The sequence below is a fragment of the Rhinopithecus roxellana genome, chromosome 1, assembly GCF_007565055.1.
Source record: "Rhinopithecus roxellana isolate Shanxi Qingling chromosome 1, ASM756505v1, whole genome shotgun sequence".
Classification (NCBI taxonomy): domain Eukaryota; kingdom Metazoa; phylum Chordata; class Mammalia; order Primates; family Cercopithecidae; genus Rhinopithecus; species Rhinopithecus roxellana.
Window position 1 is genome coordinate 198,310,751 of NC_044549.1, and position 18,999 is coordinate 198,329,749.

The 18,999-nt window shown below is 42.7% G+C and overlaps 1 protein-coding gene and 1 pseudogene across 3 annotated transcripts; both read left to right on the forward strand.

Moving 5' to 3' along the window:
* Positions 1 to 489: 489 nt before the first annotated feature.
* LOC104670999 lies at positions 490 to 1,148 on the forward strand (annotated as a pseudogene). The gene has a single exon (XR_749227.2). The product of XR_749227.2 is annotated as a cyclin-dependent kinase inhibitor 1C pseudogene (transcript).
* Positions 1,149 to 1,248: 100 nt separating this feature from the next.
* Positions 1,249 to 13,234, forward strand: ZNF502 (zinc finger protein 502). Of its 2 annotated transcripts, none has more exons than XM_010374371.2 (4): positions 1,249 to 1,346; positions 3,200 to 3,297; positions 9,631 to 9,744; positions 10,289 to 13,234. In XM_010374371.2, exons 3-4 carry the CDS (start codon positions 9,690 to 9,692, stop codon positions 11,866 to 11,868), a joined length of 1,635 nt encoding a protein of 544 aa, XP_010372673.2. In that variant the 5' UTR covers positions 1,249 to 1,346; positions 3,200 to 3,297; positions 9,631 to 9,689; the 3' UTR covers positions 11,869 to 13,234. The 2 variants fall into 2 exon arrangements, with proteins under 2 accessions (XP_010372673.2, XP_030791746.1); XM_030935886.1 differs by having other exon boundaries at positions 1,284 to 1,354.
* Positions 13,235 to 18,999: the final 5,765 nt, after the last annotated feature.

Here is an 18,999-nt window from a genome sequence, read left to right on the forward strand (position 1 = left end):
AGGTTAGGGAGAGCAGATAGAGGGAAGGGAGAGTATTCCAAAGGGAAAATCCTGGGGAAAAGATCTAGAGTCAGGAACAGGCAAGGGATTTCAGGGAGCCAATGGGAATTCAGTAACGTTAGAGCAGAATGTATATGGTAGGCAAATAAGAGACGTTGATATTGAGGTCAGTTTGTGTGGGCCTAGGTTGGGAGTTTGTCCTTTATTCTAACATAACAGCGCATCACTCAAGGTTCTTAATAGAGACTATTTTAAGCAGATAGAATATACTAGTTTCTTGTTGAGATGGCCCATTCCGGCTCCTACCTAGCATCCTTTCCATCCCAACGTCTCCCTATACAATTTTCCTGAGGGTTGAAGTAGCCACTGTGTTTCAGGGCAAGAGAGTTGTCAATGGGATATCAGTAAAGCGACTAGGCTTGACGGAAAACAAGGCTGGAGTTACAGGCTGGGCTTGGAGGGAACGCCTTCTTCTAGGGTCCCATAGAGATGTTCATCCCGCTTCCTAGCGAATCAGAGAATGGGGCCCCGGCCCCGGCCCAGGACGCGGCGCCTCAAGAGAGCGCGGAGCAGGGCGCGAACCAGGGGCAGCGCCGCCAGGAGCCTCTCGCTGACCAGCTGCACTCGGGGATTTCGGGACGTCCCGCGGCCGGCACCGCGGCCGCCAGCGCCAACGGCGCGGCGATCAAGAAGCTGTCCGGGCCTCTGATCTCCGATTTCTTTGCCAAGCGCAAGAGATCAGCGCCTGAGAAGTCGTCGGGCGATGTCCCCGCGCCGTGTCCCTCTCCCAGCGCTGCCCCTGGAGTGGGTTTGGTGGAGCAGACCCCGCGCAAGAGGCTGCGGTGAGCGAATTTAGAGCCCAAAGAGCCCCGAGGGAACCTGCCGCGGCAGCGGACGTTGGAAGGGCGCTGGGCCTCGGCTGGGACCGTTCATGTAGCAGCAACCGGCGGCGGCTGCCGCAGAGCAGCGTTCGGTTTTGTGTTTAAATTTTGAAAACTGTGCAATGTATTAATAACGTCTTTTTATATCTAAATGTATTCTGCACGAGAAGGTACACTGGTCCCAAGGTGTAAAGCTTTAAGAGTCATTTATATAAAATGTTTAATCTCTGCTGAAACTCAGTGCAAAAAAAAAGAAAAAAGAAAAAAGGGAAAAAATTAAAAAACCATGTATATTTGTACAAAGAAAAAAAAAGAGACTCAGAGAATGGATGCGCGAGCCCGCTGCTGACGCACTACCGGCCGCGCCACCACTCTTCCGGCTTCAGAAGTTAAGGCAGGTGTCCTGGCTCCAGTGAACCTCCGGGAGCGCCCGCGCCGCTCCGCGGGGAGTCCCTGGATCTCACAGTGAGCGGGTTGGGACCCAGGGAAGGGAAAAGAGGGACCCCGGCGAGCCACGGCTGGGGCGGCGGGCTGGAGGGTTATTTGGGACGTCAGCCCCGACCTCGATCCTATCCGAGTTGCTGCCTACGCGTGCTGCCTACGCGTGCAGCCCGGACCTGGGACACTCCTGGCGGCTCGGCCCGCCCAACCTGCAGCCTCAGCACTGCAGACCCCAAGGCCCAGCACAGTGCCCAGCACAGAGGAGATGCCTAGGAAAATGGCGGAATGAATGAATGAATGAGTGAGTGAAGGATGGATGGATGTTCAAGACCTAGGACCCATGTCAGGAAACGAGATCCTGGGGATCACAGTTCTCGGTTCCGATTCCAGTTTCTTTCCCCGGCCGATCCTGTAGCTCCTGTTTTTATAGGAGACGGCACATAGTGTAAAGCGCGCTCGTTTGGAGTCTTGAGACCCGAGTTACAATTCTGTAGGGTACAGAAATCTCTAAAGTACTGTGTAGAAGTCTGTTCCTTGCTTCTTCACAAAGCCCAGTTGACAGTTGTATGTGATAGCATGTATACAAACCTTAATGCCTCCCAATGAAGGGTTACTATCTATTACATGCCAAACATTACACCGAATTTAGGGGCGAGGCTACAAAAGAGTGACGCCGGAGACTGCCAAATGTAAAGATGCTTCCAGTCTTGTGTAGGATGATAAGTGCATAAGCAGATTTTGGTGGTAATATTTTAAACTACATTTATTTAGCGCTTACTGTATACCAGGCACTATTTGAAGCATTTGTGCTAATTGATTTAATCTTCACTACAGCGTATTATGTGTAGGGTTTTTGTGGTTTTTTGTTTGTTTGTTTTTTTTTTGAGACGGAGTTTCACTCTTGTTGCCCAGGCTGGAGTGCAACAGCGCGATCTCGGCTCACCACAACCTCTGCCTCCCGGGTTCAAGCGATTCTCCTGCCTCAGCCCCTCGAGTAGCTGGGATTACAGGCCTGTGCCACCACACCTAGCTAATTTTGTATTTTTAGTAGAGACGGGGTTTCACCATGTTGGTCAGGCTGGTCGCGAACTCCTGACCTCAGGTGATCCGCCTCCCTTGGCCTCCCAAAGTGCTGGGATCACAGGCGTGAAACACTGCGCCAGGCTTATGTGTAGTTTTTAAGTGAGGAAACTGAGGTACAAAGAGAATAGAAAGCTTGTCCCAGATCACATTACTAAGTGACCCAAGGCTGCATAAGAGATAAAGTGTACTGCCCCAGCTTGGTTGAATGCACTGTTTGGTGCCAACATGCCTACCAAGAAGGGCTTCAGAGAGGAGTACATTTCAATGTGATCTCATTGGAGGGATTGTTTAAAATTCTTGAAAAACTTCATCTAGCTCGCCTAGATTCCTTTAGCTAATTATTGAGGGGTAAGGAGGTGGCATCTGGGCAAAACTTTACAAGGTAGAGGGAGGAAGCCCGCTCTCTATTAGGTTAGCAGGATAGGGCTATTAAGAGCCTGTTTCCTTTTATCTTTCACCATAATACTCATCTTTCCCCAGATCTGCAGAGGGATCTTTTTAACATCTTAGAATCAGTAACAGCCAGATTATTCCACAATAGGCATTTGTAGAAGCACCCGTACATTACTTTCTGGGCAACTCATAGACCTAGGAGTCAGCAAATATGGACCAAATTTGGTCTGCCACTTTTTTTTTTTTTTTTGTAAAACTGTTTTATTAAAACACAGGCAAATTTACATATTGTCTATTTCTGTTTTCAAACTACAAAGGCAAAGTTGAATAGTTGAGGCACAGACTATATATCCCATTTAACCCATTAAACCTAAAAAAATTTGCTTTCTGGCCTGTTACAGAAAATGTTTGCTGACCCTTGACATTGACAAACTGCTGACAGCTCAGATGATCCATGATTGGAAGGATGCGGTCATCACCAAGATGTCTTTCTTTCTCTGTAGGTTTTAGTATTAACCATAATAGCATCTAACCCCTGTTGAGTGCCTGCCATCGAGTAGATATCTTTTTGAATGCTTTATGTGAATTAACTCATCAAGGATTCACGGATTATCAGTGCTGGAATGACCCATAAATATTGTCTAAGTTGTTACCCTTTTCAGATAAATAGCCTGTCATGTAGGCCCACTCACATAGGCTATTGACAGAGCAAACTTTCCTGACTCCCAATCCAATCTACTATCATCTTGTGAATGGGAGGCCAATACCATAGCCTTTTGTTTTTGTTTTTGTTTCTGGGTTTTTAAAAAGTAACTTTTTCTAACTATAAAAGTAATATATGTTTATTGAAGGAGAAGTAAAATATATAGAAGAGTATAAAGGACTAAAGTAACCCATTAACCGATCTAGAGATAAGTGTGTAGGTTTTCTTTATGTCTTTCTTAAATGTGTGTGTTTTATCTGTTTATTAACAATAGTTTCTATGTATTGAGTGCTTAGTCCAAGTATATGTGTGCATATTTCTTGTTTTTGTTTTAGTGTTTTGTATCTTCCTGTTTTAACAAATTATATTTTCTCATGAATATTCTTTGAAATTATGATTTTTGATACTTTCATAATCTATCTTTGGTAGTCTGTCAATGTTTATTTGCCTGTTTAACAATTGTAGTAATAGTGTGATCTTTGTACATAAATCTCTGTGCCATCTCTGATTATGCTTTTTCACTTTTTCTTTTTTTTTTTTTTTTTTTTTTTTTTTAAGACGGAGTCTTGCTCTGTCGCCCCAGCTAGAGTGCAGTGGCCGGATCTCAGCTCACTGCAAGCTCCGCCTCCCGGGTTTACGCTTACGCCATTCTCCTGCCTCAGCCTCCGCAGTAGCTGGGACTACAGGCACCCGCCACCTCGCCCGGCTAGTTTTTTTGTATTTTTAGTAGAGACGGGGTTTCACCGTGTTAGCCAGGATGGTCTCGATCTCCTGACCTCGTGATCCGCCCATCTCGGCCTCCCAAAGTGCTGGGATTACAGGCTTGAGCCACCGCGCCCGGCCCACTTTTTCTTTGATTACAGAAGTTAGTTATTCCTATGGGAAAATTTTCAAACATTACAAAAACATAGACTTTAAGGCAAAAGTTTACCATAATTTTATTCTTCAGAAATGATCACAATAAATAATTTGATATACATTCTTATAGATTTGTTAGTTTTTTTTTTTTTTTTTTAAGCAAAAGTAGAGCAAAATATAGATAATAGAGGACTTTTGGGAAAAGTATTCACAATTCATTATTTTACCACAGTGATGATTATTTTTCCTTCTTGATCTTATTCAGATGTATTTTTAAGTTTTAATTTTTGAGAGGGGTCTCACTCTGTCACCCAGGTTGGAGTGCAATGGTGCTATCACAGCTCATTGCAATCTCTACCTCCCAGGTTCAAGTGATCCTTCTACCTCAGCCTCCTGAGTAGCTGGACGCAAGCACGTCACATGTATATTTTAACAAACATATATTTTACATTATATTAATACTTGAAATCTTACTGTACAGTGTATTTTTAACATATGGCATTAAGTATTTTTTCCCAATAATCATATATTTTCATTTTTAATTATCTTTATGTCTAAATAATTTTCACCAAGTAGAAGTATCATAATTTGCCAATCCTCAAGGAAATAGACAAACTTTATTTCCGTGTACATTTCAGGGGATATTTTTACAAGTAACAGAAGAATTCTGTTTCTCTTCTCTCTGGAAAGTTACTTCTTTCTGAGAAAGTTCTAGTAGAATTACTAGGTCAAAGAATATAGTCTTTTTTTTTTTTTTTGAGATGGAGGTTTGCTCTTGTCGCCCGAGCTAGAGTGCAGTGGCGTGATCTTGGCTCACTATAGTCTCTGCCCCCGGGTTCAAGCAATTCTCCTACCTCAGCCTCCTGAGTAGCTGAGATTACAGGCGCCTGCCAGTGCGCCTGGCTAATTTTTTGTATTTTTTAGTAGGGACGTGATTTCGCCATGTTGGGCAGGCTGATCTCAAACTCCTGACCTCAGGTGATCCACCCGCCCTTGGCCTCCCAGAGTGCTGGGATTACAGGTGTGAGCCACTGGGCCTGGCAGAATATAGTCATTTTTTATGGCATACTGATGACTCTGAGGTACACTACAGATGGTGTATATACAAAATGAGCATTCTGTTCTGAATTCCTGTATCCACAAAATGTTGACCACAGCATCCTAACTGTAACTAAGCTACAACTTTCACACCTGATCTATATTGCCAGATTCACTCTAGAAAGATGGTACCAACTTACGTTTGCACTGGTGTGTGAGAAACTGTTTCCCTGCACCTTTGTGAGTCTTGAATGTAGCATTAAAAATAGATTTTCCACTTTGATGTAAAAATTGATTCTTCATTCTTTCAGTTTCCATTTCCTTGTTTACCACAAAGATGGAGCATTGTTTTGATATGTTTATTGGCCTTTGTAATTCTTGGTGTATTTTTTGTATTTTCCGTTTTTTTCTCAGTTCACCTTTTTTTCTTACTCATTTGTAAGAAGTCTTTATTAGGTCTGTCTATCCCTTGCTATATAACTGAAAAATACTTTTTTTAAAGCTTGTTTATCTTCATTTCTTTGTATTTTGGATATACAGGGTATTGTTTTTATGTGGTCAGATTTATCGATTTTTGTCCTATCCATTTTGCATCATGCTTGAAAGTGCTAACCCTAGAACAAATTTTTGGTCATATTTTATTTTGTGGTTTTATTTTTCATATTTAACCCTTTAATTGGTTTTGGTTTATTTTGGTGTGTGGCGCAATATAGTAATCACACTTTTTTTTCCAGGTAGTTAGCAATGGTGCCAACTTGATTTAGTAATTATCTATCTTTTTGTGATTAGAAATGCTGCCTTTATCATATATTAAATTATTTTTATTTACATCTCTTAGCGGATTAGAGATATTTTATTTAATTAATTTATTTTTGAGACAGGATGTTGTTTTGTTGCCCAGGCTGGAGTGAAGTGATGCAATCATTTTTTTTTTTTTTTGAGACAGAGTTTCACTCTTGTTGCCCTCCCGAGTAGCTGGGATTACAGGCATGCGCCACCATGCCTGGCTAATTTTGTATTTTTAGTAGAGACGGGGTTTCTCCATATTGGTCAGGCTGGTCTCAAACTTCCGACCTCAGGTGACCCACCTGCCTCAGCCTCCCAAAGTGCTGGGATTACAGGCGTGAGCCACCGTGCCCGGCCAATGCAATCGTATTAATAGCTCACTGCAGCCTCGAACTCCTGGGCTCAAGTGATCCTCCACCTTAGCTGTGACTATAGGTGCATACCACTACACCCAACTAATTTTTGTTTTTTGTAGAGATGGAGTTTTCTCTGTTGCCTAGGCTGGTCTCAAACTTCTAGCCTAAAGTGATCCTCCCACTTTGGCCTCCTAAAGTGGTAGGATTACAAGTGTGAGCTACCTCACCTTGCTGGGATTAGAGATCTTTTAAGTGTTTAGACTCACTGTTGGAGTTTTCCTAGCCACATTGCTTTAAAGATTTTATCTGTTACTCCTGTGATTTCAATTACTTTTTTTATGTCTAAAACTCTTCAGGCCACACCTGTCTCTCTTTCAGCTATGTATCCCCTGTTCTACCTTCTATGTAGATATTTGAAACTAAAGATACCTTATTGCTTTCCAGACCAGTGTACCCACTGTCACTAAAGGTCACTGTCATCACCCAAAACTGGCTAATTATCCTTGACATCTCCTTCTCTCACCCCTCCCACCAATATTCATTCATTCTGGTTGATTCTTTCTTTTAATCCAGTCCCCATACTGGACTACTGAAATAGCCTTACAAGGGATCTTCAAGCCTTCACCTTACCCTCCCACTCCCCACCACTACACACATTGTCTGTTGCTGTAGACAGAGGAATATGTTTCCATAAAACAGCAGATCTAATCATGTCATGTATTTTATCAAACTTTTTCAAATCCTTATTATGGCTTTCTCTTCACTTCAGGGTAAAGTCCTTAGAATGTTTTTTAGGGTTCTGTTTGAACTGGCTTGCCCTTAGGCTTTATGTCTCATTTCTGGTGTTTAATACTTGGGCATTACTATGTCTCCTTTATTCTTCCAAAGTACTGAGCTTGATTCCTTTTGTATGTTCATTTTGTCTCTCTACTTTTTCCTTTCTTTTTCTTTTTTTTTTTTTTTTTTTTGAGACGGAGTCTAGCTCTGTCACCCAGGCTGGAATGCAGTGGCATAATCTCGGCTCACTGCAAACTCCACCTCCCGGGTTCACGCCATTCTCCTGCCTCAGCCTCCCGTGTAGCTGGGACTACAGGGGCCCCCCACCGCACCCAGCTGATTTTTTGTATTTTTAGTAGAGACGGGGTTTCACCGTGTTAGTCAGGATGGTCTTGATCTCCTGACCTCATGATCCACCCATCTCGGCCTCCCAAAGTGCTGGGATTACAGGCGTGAGCCACCGCGCCCGGCCTTTTTGTTGTTTTTTTTTTTTTTTTGAGATGGAGTCTCGCTCTGTCGCCCAGGCTGGAGTGCAGTGGCGCGATCTTGCCTCACTGCAACCTCTGCCTCCCGGGTTCAAGTGATTCTCCTGCCTCAGACTCCCAAGCAGCTGGGACTACAGGCATGTGCCACCACGCCCAGTTAATTTTTTGTATTTTTAGTAGAGACGGGGTTTCACCATGTTAGCCAGGATGGTCTCGATCTCCTGACCTCATGATCCGCCTGCCTCAGCCTCCCAAAGTGTTGGGATTCCAGACGTGAGCCACCGTGCCTGGCCTACTTTTCCCTTTCACATGTCTAAAGGGGACCCAGACTATATCAGGTCCCCTCTGCTCTACATTCTGTAGCACCCCATACTTGCAGTTTTGTAACTCCCGTATTTGAAATGATTCATTTAATGTCTTTATCCAGCTATGACACAAGTTGGAGCCGGATAGGGTGTCTGGCTTCTTTTTCCAGTGTCTAGCACTGATTAGTCACCCAAATCCCAGTCTGCTTGCATGAGTCCCTGAGTCTCTGTAGGATTGTATAGTAGCTTACAGGTCCCTTTATGTTCTTCCTGTGAATGAGAATCAGGAAAACCCAGATAGGATCTTCTTTTTTTTTTGAGCTGGAGTCTCGCTCTGTCTCCCAAGCTGGAGTGCAATCATGTAATCTTGGCTCGCTGTAGCCTCTGCCTCCTGGGTTCAAGTGATTCTCCCACCTCATTCTCCTGAGTAGCTGGGATTACAGGCACCTGCCATCATGCCCAGCTAATTTTTATATTCTTATGGAGACAGGGTTTCGCCATGTTGGCTAGGCTGGTCTCAAACTCCTAACCTCAGGTGATCCACCTGCCTTGGCCTCCCAAAGTGCTGGGATTACAGGCCTAAGCCACTGCTTCCAGCCAAGTATCTTCTTAAAACTTTAAAGTTCAATGCAAAAGCACAGACTTCACTGAGAAGTCCACAAGACCAAGCTTATTATGTACTTGAGCAGACTTATTTTATTTTTTCATGTCTTCCAAGTTCTTGACTCTGGTAAAAATCATCTCTGGATCTTCCCTTTTTCCTTGAATAATGCTGCCAGTTCTGCTTCTCACTTCAAGGTTAAATGGAGAGATATTTTTGAATGAATAGTTTTGATAATGACATTTTTAAAAATAAGCATTTACAGAAACTGGTATTTTTGCAACTTTTTTGTAAGTCAAAACTTATTTCACAATTAAATTTATTTTTGTTTCTTTTTAACTGCAGCCTGTCCTCTGACACTGAGCTATACCTGAAGAAAAACTGTTTAATTGATATGACATCTTGAAGAAAGGACAATCAGTGTGTCTCTAGTTTGTATCAAGTAGATAGCATTCCCTGACACTATCTCAGCCTCTTGGCATTTGGTAGAAGTAGGTAAATCAGACTTAATACACAAGCCTTGCTATGAGGACATTTTGCTATATAACTTTTAACTATATTGACTGGCTTTTCATACAGATTATTGTATGATGGACAGAGTGTACTAATTGATGTGAATATACCTATTCATTTAATCTTTATCATTATAAAAAGTTAATGAATAACATTCTGATTTATTTATCAAGTGCTTAAATGTTTGATAGTATGTTAGTCTGATGTTATCACTTTTTGGACAGCTAACAAATGGGGTGTGAACCTGGGAGGCTACAAGCCAATGCTGATTTTTGCGGATGCTTCCACATTGTTATCCTAAGAGTTATTGTGTGTGTTATTAGATAGTGTTACTAGGCAACAGCTCTTTGTTCTGTTTACTGGGACAGTAATATTCCCTCTCTCCCTGCATCTTTTTTCCCCATGAGCAGGGCTCCCAGTTTTTCAAGCCTGAATTGTTTTCCAATCAAAGTGAAGAGACAGTCTGTGGATGTTGAATATGCAAGGAACTGAAGAGAGAGAGATTAGAAGAGAGACTTCTCCAGGTGAGTGAGCAAGGGACAAGCGGTGGGAGAAATAGCCAGCCAACAGGAAGCCTTTGGAAATTATAGAAGATAAGCTGGGTGAGGCTCAGGAGATAAAATAACTGTCTCTTATGGGGATGTTGGGGGCAGGGGTGGGTGAACATATCTGGAGCCAACTTTTTCCCAGTAGTAATTTTATTCTCATTTCTAGCATTTTCCTGTTTACATTCTCCCAGTCTCCACTCTGGATACAAAGCATTCATGTTTCCTGTCTTGCCCTAATCGTAGCCTATGTGTTGGTTGTTGTTTTTCATTTATCTCCATTGTCTCATTCTCTTGCTCCTTGGGTGTCTGTAGCTACCCCTTCCATGGGATTTCCTCATTAATGGTAATCATATTTCCCTGATACATATCTCTTCTACCAGTTGCAACTCTTAAGTTACTTGCCACATTTGTTGTTACTGGCCCTTCATCATAGGCCATTACTGAGGCCTGCCAAAAGTTAAGGTCAGGGGCCTTCACTCTGCCCTGTATAGGAGATATTCATTCTGCTCTTTTCTTTCAGGCTGGGTAAACAAGAACAAGCCTGCCCCAGAGCAGGATGTCTGTAAAACTGACTCATCAGGGATAGTAGCAAAGAGATTCCAAGAGGATGAATACCAAGATTCTACATTTGAAAAAAAATATGCATGTGAGGGCGTGAAGGAAAACTCTCCTAGGGAGATTGCTGAATCATGCCTTTTCCAGGAAGGAGGTTTTGGGGGAATAACTTTCATCCACAAAGAAGCACCCCCTGAAATTAGTAGTCAAAACTATAATTTTGAGAAAAGCTTGCTTTTGACCTCAAGCCTTGTTACACGTCTCAGGGTTTCTACAGAAGAGAGTCTGCATCAGCGGGAAACAAGTAATGTACACACCAATGATTTTTCAGACCAAAGTAAATGTCCAACTCTCTTCACACAGAAGAAATCTTGGAAATGTAATGAATGTGGAAAAACCTTTACTCAGGGCTCATCCCTTACCCAACACCAGAGAACTCATACTGGAGAGAGACCCTATGCATGTGAGGAATGTGGGAAAGCCTTTAGTCGTAGTTCATTCCTTGTTGAACATCAAAGAATTCACACTGGAGTGAAACCATATGGATGTGAGCAGTGTGGGAAAACATTTCGATGTCGATCATTTCTTACTCAGCATCAAAGAGTTCACACTGGAGAGAAACCTTATAAATGTAATGAATGTGGGAATTCCTTCCGCAATCACTCACATCTCACTGAACACCAGAGAATTCACACTGGAGAGAAACCTTATAAATGTAATAGATGTGGGAAGGCATTCAATCAGAATACACACCTTATTCATCATCAGAGAATTCACACTGGTGAGAAGCCTTATGTATGCAGTGAATGTGGCTCTTCTTTTCGAAAACACTCAAATCTTATACAACATCAGAGAATTCACACTGGGGAAAAACCCCATAAATGTGATGAATGTGGGAAAACTTTCCAAACAAAGGCAAACCTCTCTCAGCATCAGAGAATTCATACTGGAGAGAAACCCTATAAATGTAAAGAATGTGGCAAAGCGTTTTGTCAGAGCCCATCTCTTATTAAACACCAGCGAATTCATACTGGAGAAAAACCATATAAGTGTAAGGAATGTGGCAAAGCATTTACTCAGAGCACCCCACTCACTAAACATCAGAGAATACACACGGGGGAGAGACCATACAAATGCAGTGAATGTGGTAAAGCCTTCATTCAGAGCATTTGCCTTATTCGGCATCAGAGAAGTCACACTGGAGAAAAACCCTATAAATGCAATGAATGTGGAAAGGGCTTTAATCAGAACACCTGCCTCACTCAGCATATGAGAATTCATACTGGAGAGAAGCCCTATAAATGTAAAGAATGTGGGAAAGCCTTTGCTCATAGCTCATCTCTTACTGAACATCATAGAACTCACACTGGTGAGAAGCTCTATAAATGTAGTGAGTGTGAGAAAACTTTTCGCAAGTATGCACACCTTAGTGAACATTACAGAATTCACACTGGTGAGAAGCCTTATGAGTGCATCGAGTGTGGAAAGTTCTTCAGACATAGTTCAGTCCTTTTCAGACATCAGAAACTTCACAGTGGTGAATAATGCGGGCATTTAGGTTATGACAGTTTCTCTAGTGAGGATGACTATGAATCTGACTGGGAGTAGAGGGGCAGGTAGAGTTCCTGGAGGGAAGGAAGAAGGAGCCTTGGCTACTGTACTCTGAGAGGAATGTTTCCAGAAATGGAGGTGAGAGCTTAGGGAATGCAGAGCCTACTTGAGGTGGGGATCTGGGAATACAGGGTAGAAAGAAATTCCTGCTTTTCAGATAAAGCCTACACATTGCCACTGCCTCCCCATGTGACTCTTAAAGCTTGAGAGGGCATTTGTTAAGTTAGCACTTCTGCTAACTTTACTACACCCTGCCCCATCTTCTGACTTGTCACCCATTTTCGTTGGCTGGCAGGTTGAGATGTTTTTCCTAAACACTGCCTGTCAGTGTGAAGTGGCACAGTTCTGATGTAGTGCTAAGTCTAGCCTCCAGATTTGAGGCAGCCCTGACCATGCTACCATGGGGGAAGCTCCCAACCTGTGGAAGTGGTCCTATAAAGAGGAGACGGAAACAAATAAGAACCAAAAAAAAAAAAAAAAAAAAATCCATATTCATTAAAAAAAAAGGAGATATAAAGCAACAACTGGGCTAACCTCTATAGATCTGCCAGTAAAGAAGGTCTTTCCTCATTCTTCCAAGCTTTGTGGTGACTCAGAGCTAAGAATGAAACAGGAGACCAAGTTAGAATTCATGATGTTGGTTTATGGGAAGGCAGTCATACCTGTTCAGAGAACCAGTAAGACCCAGTATCTATCTCAGAGGAATAATGGTTACCCAGGAAGGAAATGGTCTGCTCAAGTGACAAGCCTCAGAACAGGAAGCCTGCATGCAACTGAGCAAGTCACCTACATAAACCTGCCTGTGCTAAGGTGTACACCTGTCTATTGTAACTTTGCCTAGGCTCTTGGTATACAGAGACCAGAGGAGAGAGACCCACTAGGACTAACAGCATCCTAACAAAGTGATATTTAGTTTGTTGGTCTTTAGGAGAAAGCATTAGTAATGAAAGAAGATAGAATTTTCAGTTGATTGGACGTTGGGGCCGCTTAAGAAAGTGTTGACATTTGTCATGGAATGATTTTGGAAAGACTTCTAAAACAATCTTTTTCAAATCCCTGAAAATCAGGATAGCACATTTTGCCACTGACTGTGACAGTATTTTATTCTTTTGAGAGAAATGACATAGTTTTCCCTTTATTTCCCAAATTCCTTTCATGTTCTTAACTGCTACCCAGAAATTGAGCTCCAGAAGATTGAGGATAGCCTTTGACTGGTATTTAAAATAGTTTCTAAGCTGTGAAGCTTATAGCATTTTTAAAGTATGGCTATTAAAAACACTAAATTAAGTTGATTCTGGAATACTTGGTTATTTGGAACTCATCGATTTTTCTAGAGCAATTGCCTTCTAGGGATAGGTTTGGGCCATGAATTACCATTAATGGGAATATGGTATAAATATATATCTTTTTTCTATGAAGATTATGTTCTTAAAACCTACCACCAATGAAGTCATAATTGAGGAAATTAATACATTATGGGTAAAATACTGTAAAAGCTTTCTAAATATGTTCATGAAAATATTATTTTACCAAAAACAAACTATTTATACCTCCTAGATAAAAACACTGTATAATTAATTACTGGCACATAATACATGTTCAGTAAATATTTATTTCATGAGTTAATATATCAACCATTCCCCAACAGAATCTTTCTTGGAACTTCCTGATGAATATTTATAGCAATATTCGTACACCATCTTGAGAATTATGAGTGGAGACTAGAGAGAATAGGGAGAGTTTTCTTAACAAAGAAACAAGAAAACTTTAAAGATATCTTGGAGGCTGAGGCACGGAGAATCACTTGAACCTGGGAGGTGGAGGCTGCAGTCAGCCGAGATTGTGCCTGTGCACTCCAGCCTGGGAGACAGAGTGAGACTTTTTCTCAAAAAAAAAAAAAAAAAAAAAAAAGATACGTATAAGTTCTTGTGGGAAAAATTTTCTCAAATGGAACAGACTTGATCCTGAATTTTTAATTCTCAGGCTGAGAAAATCTGGCATGTTTTCACATTCTGGGGAAACAAAGGTAAATAACTGGTCCTTCCACTACCATGACCACATATTCTCACACTTGCACTTATGTGCTCTGATTTTCTCTCAGTTGCTGACCCATGATGTGCCTAGTCACTCCAGTGTGGCCCCAAACCTAGGCATTGCCCTCACCCTCAATTTTCCCTCTTACTCAATCTTCATATCCATTTAACCACTATGTCCTGTTGAAGTTATCTCCTATCTCTGGAAGCCATCTCCACTGCAATTGTAGTCCAGTCCCCTACTCCTTTAATTTTAATTCTTTTTTTTTTTTTTTTTTTTTTTTTTGAGACAGGATCTCACTCTGTTGTCCAGGCTGGAATGCAATGGCATGGTCTCTGCTTACTGCATACCCTACCTCCCAGGCTTAAGCGGTCCTCCCATTTCAGCCTTCCAAGTAGCTGGGACTACAGGCATGTGCCACTATGCTTGGCTAATTTTTCTATTTTTTTTTGTAGAGATGGGGTTCACCATGTTGCCCAGGCTGGCCTTGGACTCCTGGGCTTAAGCAGTGTGCCTGCCTCAGCCACCCAAAGTGCCAGGATTATAGGCATGAGCCACTGTGCCTGGACTTCCTATTTTGAAATGTATCTTACAGTCTTCCGGTTTCTTGCCCCACTACGCCATTTTCACATTTCCTCTTGATCTTTGTAAGCATAACTGGCTACTTATTGTTTTCAGAATAAAGTACTAGTCCTTTAAAGAGGCATGTAAGGCCCCTCATCTGGCCCATGCCTGAATTGCCATCCCCAGCTGCCATTCCTTGCCTGGCATGTTCTATTCCATAGTTCAAATTCCTGTGATTCTGGAATATCACCTCTGGACTCTACTTTGGCACTTTTGCACAAACTGTTCCTGTTGCCTCAATTCCCTTCCCTGCTTCTGCTTGCCTGCAGAACTCCCATTTTTCACTTAGGAATGTGCTCAGGCAGTATCTCAAAGCTGTCTCTAACCTCATGGATGTTTTATTCTGTCTTGCTTTTTTCATCATTTTATTATGTTACATTATAATAGTTTGTTCACACATCTTTCCTTTTGTCAGCTTTGCTAGGGAAGGAACAATGTGAAATTTGTTTACCTTTGTATCAACAGTGCCTGCTACTTAGGAGGTGCTCAATAAGTATTTTTTAAACTCAACTGAAGAGTCAGACATTTCTGTGTGCCAGTCTGCAGGTTGTGACTTAGGTCCCCAGTTGTCAGCAGGAAGGAGGCATGGTGAGTATGTGTATCCATGAAGTGTCTGCCAGGAGCAAGAATTCTGCAACTTTCCCTAAGATAAGGTATGTGGTTTTATTAAACAGAAGATCCCATAAAAAAACAGTATTTTTCAATTAGAGATTTAAAAGTCCTATCACAATTTAACAAAATGCTTTCAATTATATTGATGTCAGGGTCAGCAGGAGGAGGAAAATGCATGCAACTGCAGAGACATACCTGTGTCAACTGGAATAGCTATGAAATAGTAAATGGGAATGGAAGAGTAATGCTGGCCTAGCAGGAGGGCATTTGGAGCTTACAAATCTTAAAGTGCGCCAGGCATGGTGGCTCGCACCTATAATCCCAACTACTCAGGAGTCTGAGGTGGGATGATTGATTCAGGCCAGGCGTTCGAGAGCATCCTGTGGAACATAGCAAGACCTTGTCTCTTAAAAAAAAAAAGAAAAGAAAAAAAAGGAAAAAACAAAGGCCAGGTATGGTGGTGCATGCCTATAGTCCTAGCTATTCTGGATGCTGAGCCTGAGGTGGAAGGATTGCTTGAGCCCAGGTGTTTGGAGCTGCAGTGAGCTAGGATCACGCCACTGCACTCTAGCCTATGTGTCAGAGAGTGAGACCCTCTCTCTTAAAAAAAAAAAAAAAAAAAAAAAAAAAAAAAAAAGTTCCAAAGTGGAAGCACTTCCTGAGATTTTGGGCTCTGGGATGATAAAGAATTTGAGTGTCTTGCTTATTGTGCACTGAAATTTAATTCATGACTTCAGAAGGACACAGTGGGATGGAGCCACATCAGATCCTCAGAACAAAAGAGGAAAGATGTGATTGGGGTTGCTCAAGACTACACAACCAGTGTCAGATGAGGTTCAAACTGCAGTGTCTTTGCATTTCATTCACTTTTCCCTGTATTGGTTATACCTCTATTCCATATGCCTCTTTATCTTTTGTAGAACTGACCACTTTTTTTTTTTGTTGTTTCTGAGATGGTTTCACTCTGTTGCCCAGGCTGGAGTGCAGTAGCATGATCCTAGCTCACTGTAGCCTAGACCTCCCAGGCTCAAGTGATTCTCTCACCTCAGCCTCCCAAGTAGTTGGGACTACAGGTGTGAACTACCATGCCTGCCTACTTTTTAAAAAGTTTATTTTATGGCCAGGTGCGGTGGCTCACACCTGTAATCACAGCGTTTGGGAGGCAAAGGCAGGCGGATCACGAGGTCAGGAGTTCGAGACCAGCCTGACCAACATGGTGAAACCCCGTCTCTACTAAAAATACAAAAATTAGCCAGGCATGGTGGTGCGTGCCTGTAATCCCAGCTACTCAGGAGGCTGAGGCAGGAGAATCGCTTGAACCTGGGAGGCGGAGGTTGCAGTGAGCCAAGATCATGCCACTGCACTCCAGCCTGGGTGACAGAGCAAGAGTCTGTCTCAAAAAAAAGTTTATTTTATTTTATTTTTTGGTACAGACAGGTTCTTGCTATGTTACCCAGGCTTATCACAAACTCCTGCCCTCAGATGATCCTCCTATCTCAGACTCCCTTACAGGCCTGAGCCACTGCATCCAGCCTAGAATTGACCACTTAGTGCTCCAGTCTTTTCCTTATCCTGAGGATGTGAGGAGCTCACTTGTATAAGATTGAGAAGGTTTTTGTTCTCAGAATCTCACTTTCCTGAGTGTGAGGGTGACAAGTAAGTTGATTATACCTTTTGGCCCCTACTTTTTCTACATAAGGTAGAAACCTAATCTTGACCATATGTGGCATTAGTTTCATTTCTTTTATCCACTGGCCACATGAGGGCTAAGGTTATTTTAGTGTTATGGAATGTTTTTGGTGTGCATCCCTACCGTCTATTTTACACCTCATTGAAAGAAGCTCAGCCCAAACTGCTATTAAACTCCAGATTACGGTTTCTAGTAACCTGCTCTACCTAGGGTACCTCACTCCAGACAATGTCCTCCACACACTAGAGCCTGCTGACTTGGAGATTCTTTGAAGCCTGATGTTTGGGGAATGAATAATTAGACCTAGGCTCTCTGGCCTGTGAGATGTTAGGGCTGGAGGGAAGAACTTGCTATCTGATTTCAAACAAGTGCTGAGAATGTGACACTTGGAAAGAGAAACTTAACGTTATTGTTACATGGCATATCAACTGACAATTTTACGAAGTGTCACTTTTTAGCCAAAGATAGTGATGGCCCCAGTCTGTGGCACCACCATTCCTGATTTGTGTCCAATAGGGACTCCATTTTGGGAAAACTGCGAATCTGAAGACTGGAATGGATAATTTTTTTTTTTTTTTTTGAGACGGAATCTCGCTCTGTAGCCCAGGCTGGAGTGCAGTGGCACGATCTCGGCTCACTGCAAGCTCCGCCTCCTGAGTTCACGCCATTCTCCTGCCTCAGCCTCCGGAGTTGCTGGGACTACAGGCGCCCACCACCACGTCCGGCAATTTTTTTTTTTTTGTATTTTTTTAGTAGAGACGGGGTTTCATCACGTTAGCCAGGATGGTCCTGATCTCCTGACTTCGTGATCCACCCGCCTCGGCCTCCCAAAGTGCTGGGATTACAGGCGTGAGCCACTGCACCCGGCCAATTTTTTTTTTTTTTTTTTTTTTTTTTAAGGTGGAGTCTGGCTGTGTCGCCCAGGCTGGAGTGCAGTGGCATGATCTCGGCTCACTGCATCTCGCCTCCCAGGTTCAAGCGATTCTCCTACCTAACCCTCCTGAGTAGTTGGGATTACAGGGGCGCACCACCACACCCGATTATTTTGTGTATTTTTAGTAGAGACGGGGTTTTGCCATGTTGGTCAGGCTGGTCTCAAACTCCTGACCTCGTGATCCGTCCTCCATGGCCTCCCAAAGTGCTGGGATTACAGGCATGAGCCACCACCCCTGGCCTGGAATGGATAATTTCTCTGCTGCATCTGATTAATTTACTCAGCAAGTGTTCACTACTATATGCTGCACACTAGGGATATGATGGTATGCACACAGCCCCGTTGTCCTGAGCTTGCAGATCAATAGGAATGCTTGGAAGTGAATAAGGTACTCTCCACTCATGCCTTTATCTCTGGACTTTACCTGTCAAGATGAGCCCATGTGTGCAAATATTTCCTGAGTTAGGGCCAGCAAGATCTGAAGTTTTGTAGAAAGGGATGAGTGTGCTACCTTGAGGCCCTGAAAGGTCACTGAAGCCAAAGCCGAACAATAGGCACTGGAGCTGGGATTTGAGAAGCAGATAATAGTCCTAACATTTACTGAAGATTTAAAAAATACTAGATGTTAGTAATTCACACGTATTAACCTCATTTAATCCTCACAACAACCCTATGGTACCATTATTATACCTGGTAAGTGAGGAAGCAGGCACAGAGAGGTAAAATTGCAAAGTTCATACACTGAGAATCAGGGATTTGAGCCCAAAGCAGTGCTTTTTTTTTTTTTTTTTTTTTTTTTTTTCTGAGACAGTCTCACTCTGTCACCCAGGCTGGAGTGCAGTGGCTCGATCTCGGCTCACTGCAACCTCCCGCTCCCAGGTTCAAGTGATTCTTGCGCCTCAGCCTCCGGAGTGGCTGGGATTACAGGCGCCTACCATCACACCCGGCTGATTTTTGTATTTTTAGTAGAGACGGGGTTTCTCCATGTTGGGCACGCTGGTCTCGAACTTCTGACTTCAGGTGATCCGCCCGCCTCGGCCTCCCAAAGTGCTGGGATTACAGGCGTGAGCCACCGCGCCTAGCCTGTACAGCTTTTTTTTTTTTTTTTTTTTTTTTTTTTGGCCACCTGAACAAAGATCCTGGGTCAGTAAGGTGTCAGGGGTTTTTGTGA

Coding starts and splice junctions, on each gene's coding strand:
- ZNF502 (XM_010374371.2), top strand. CDS start 9,690: ATGTTGAATATGCAAGGAACTGAAGAGAGAGAGATTAGAAGAGAGACT. Junction 9,745..10,288: donor TAGAAGAGAGACTTCTCCAG/GTGAGTGAGCAA, acceptor CTTTTCTTTCAG/GCTGGGTAAACAAGAACAAG.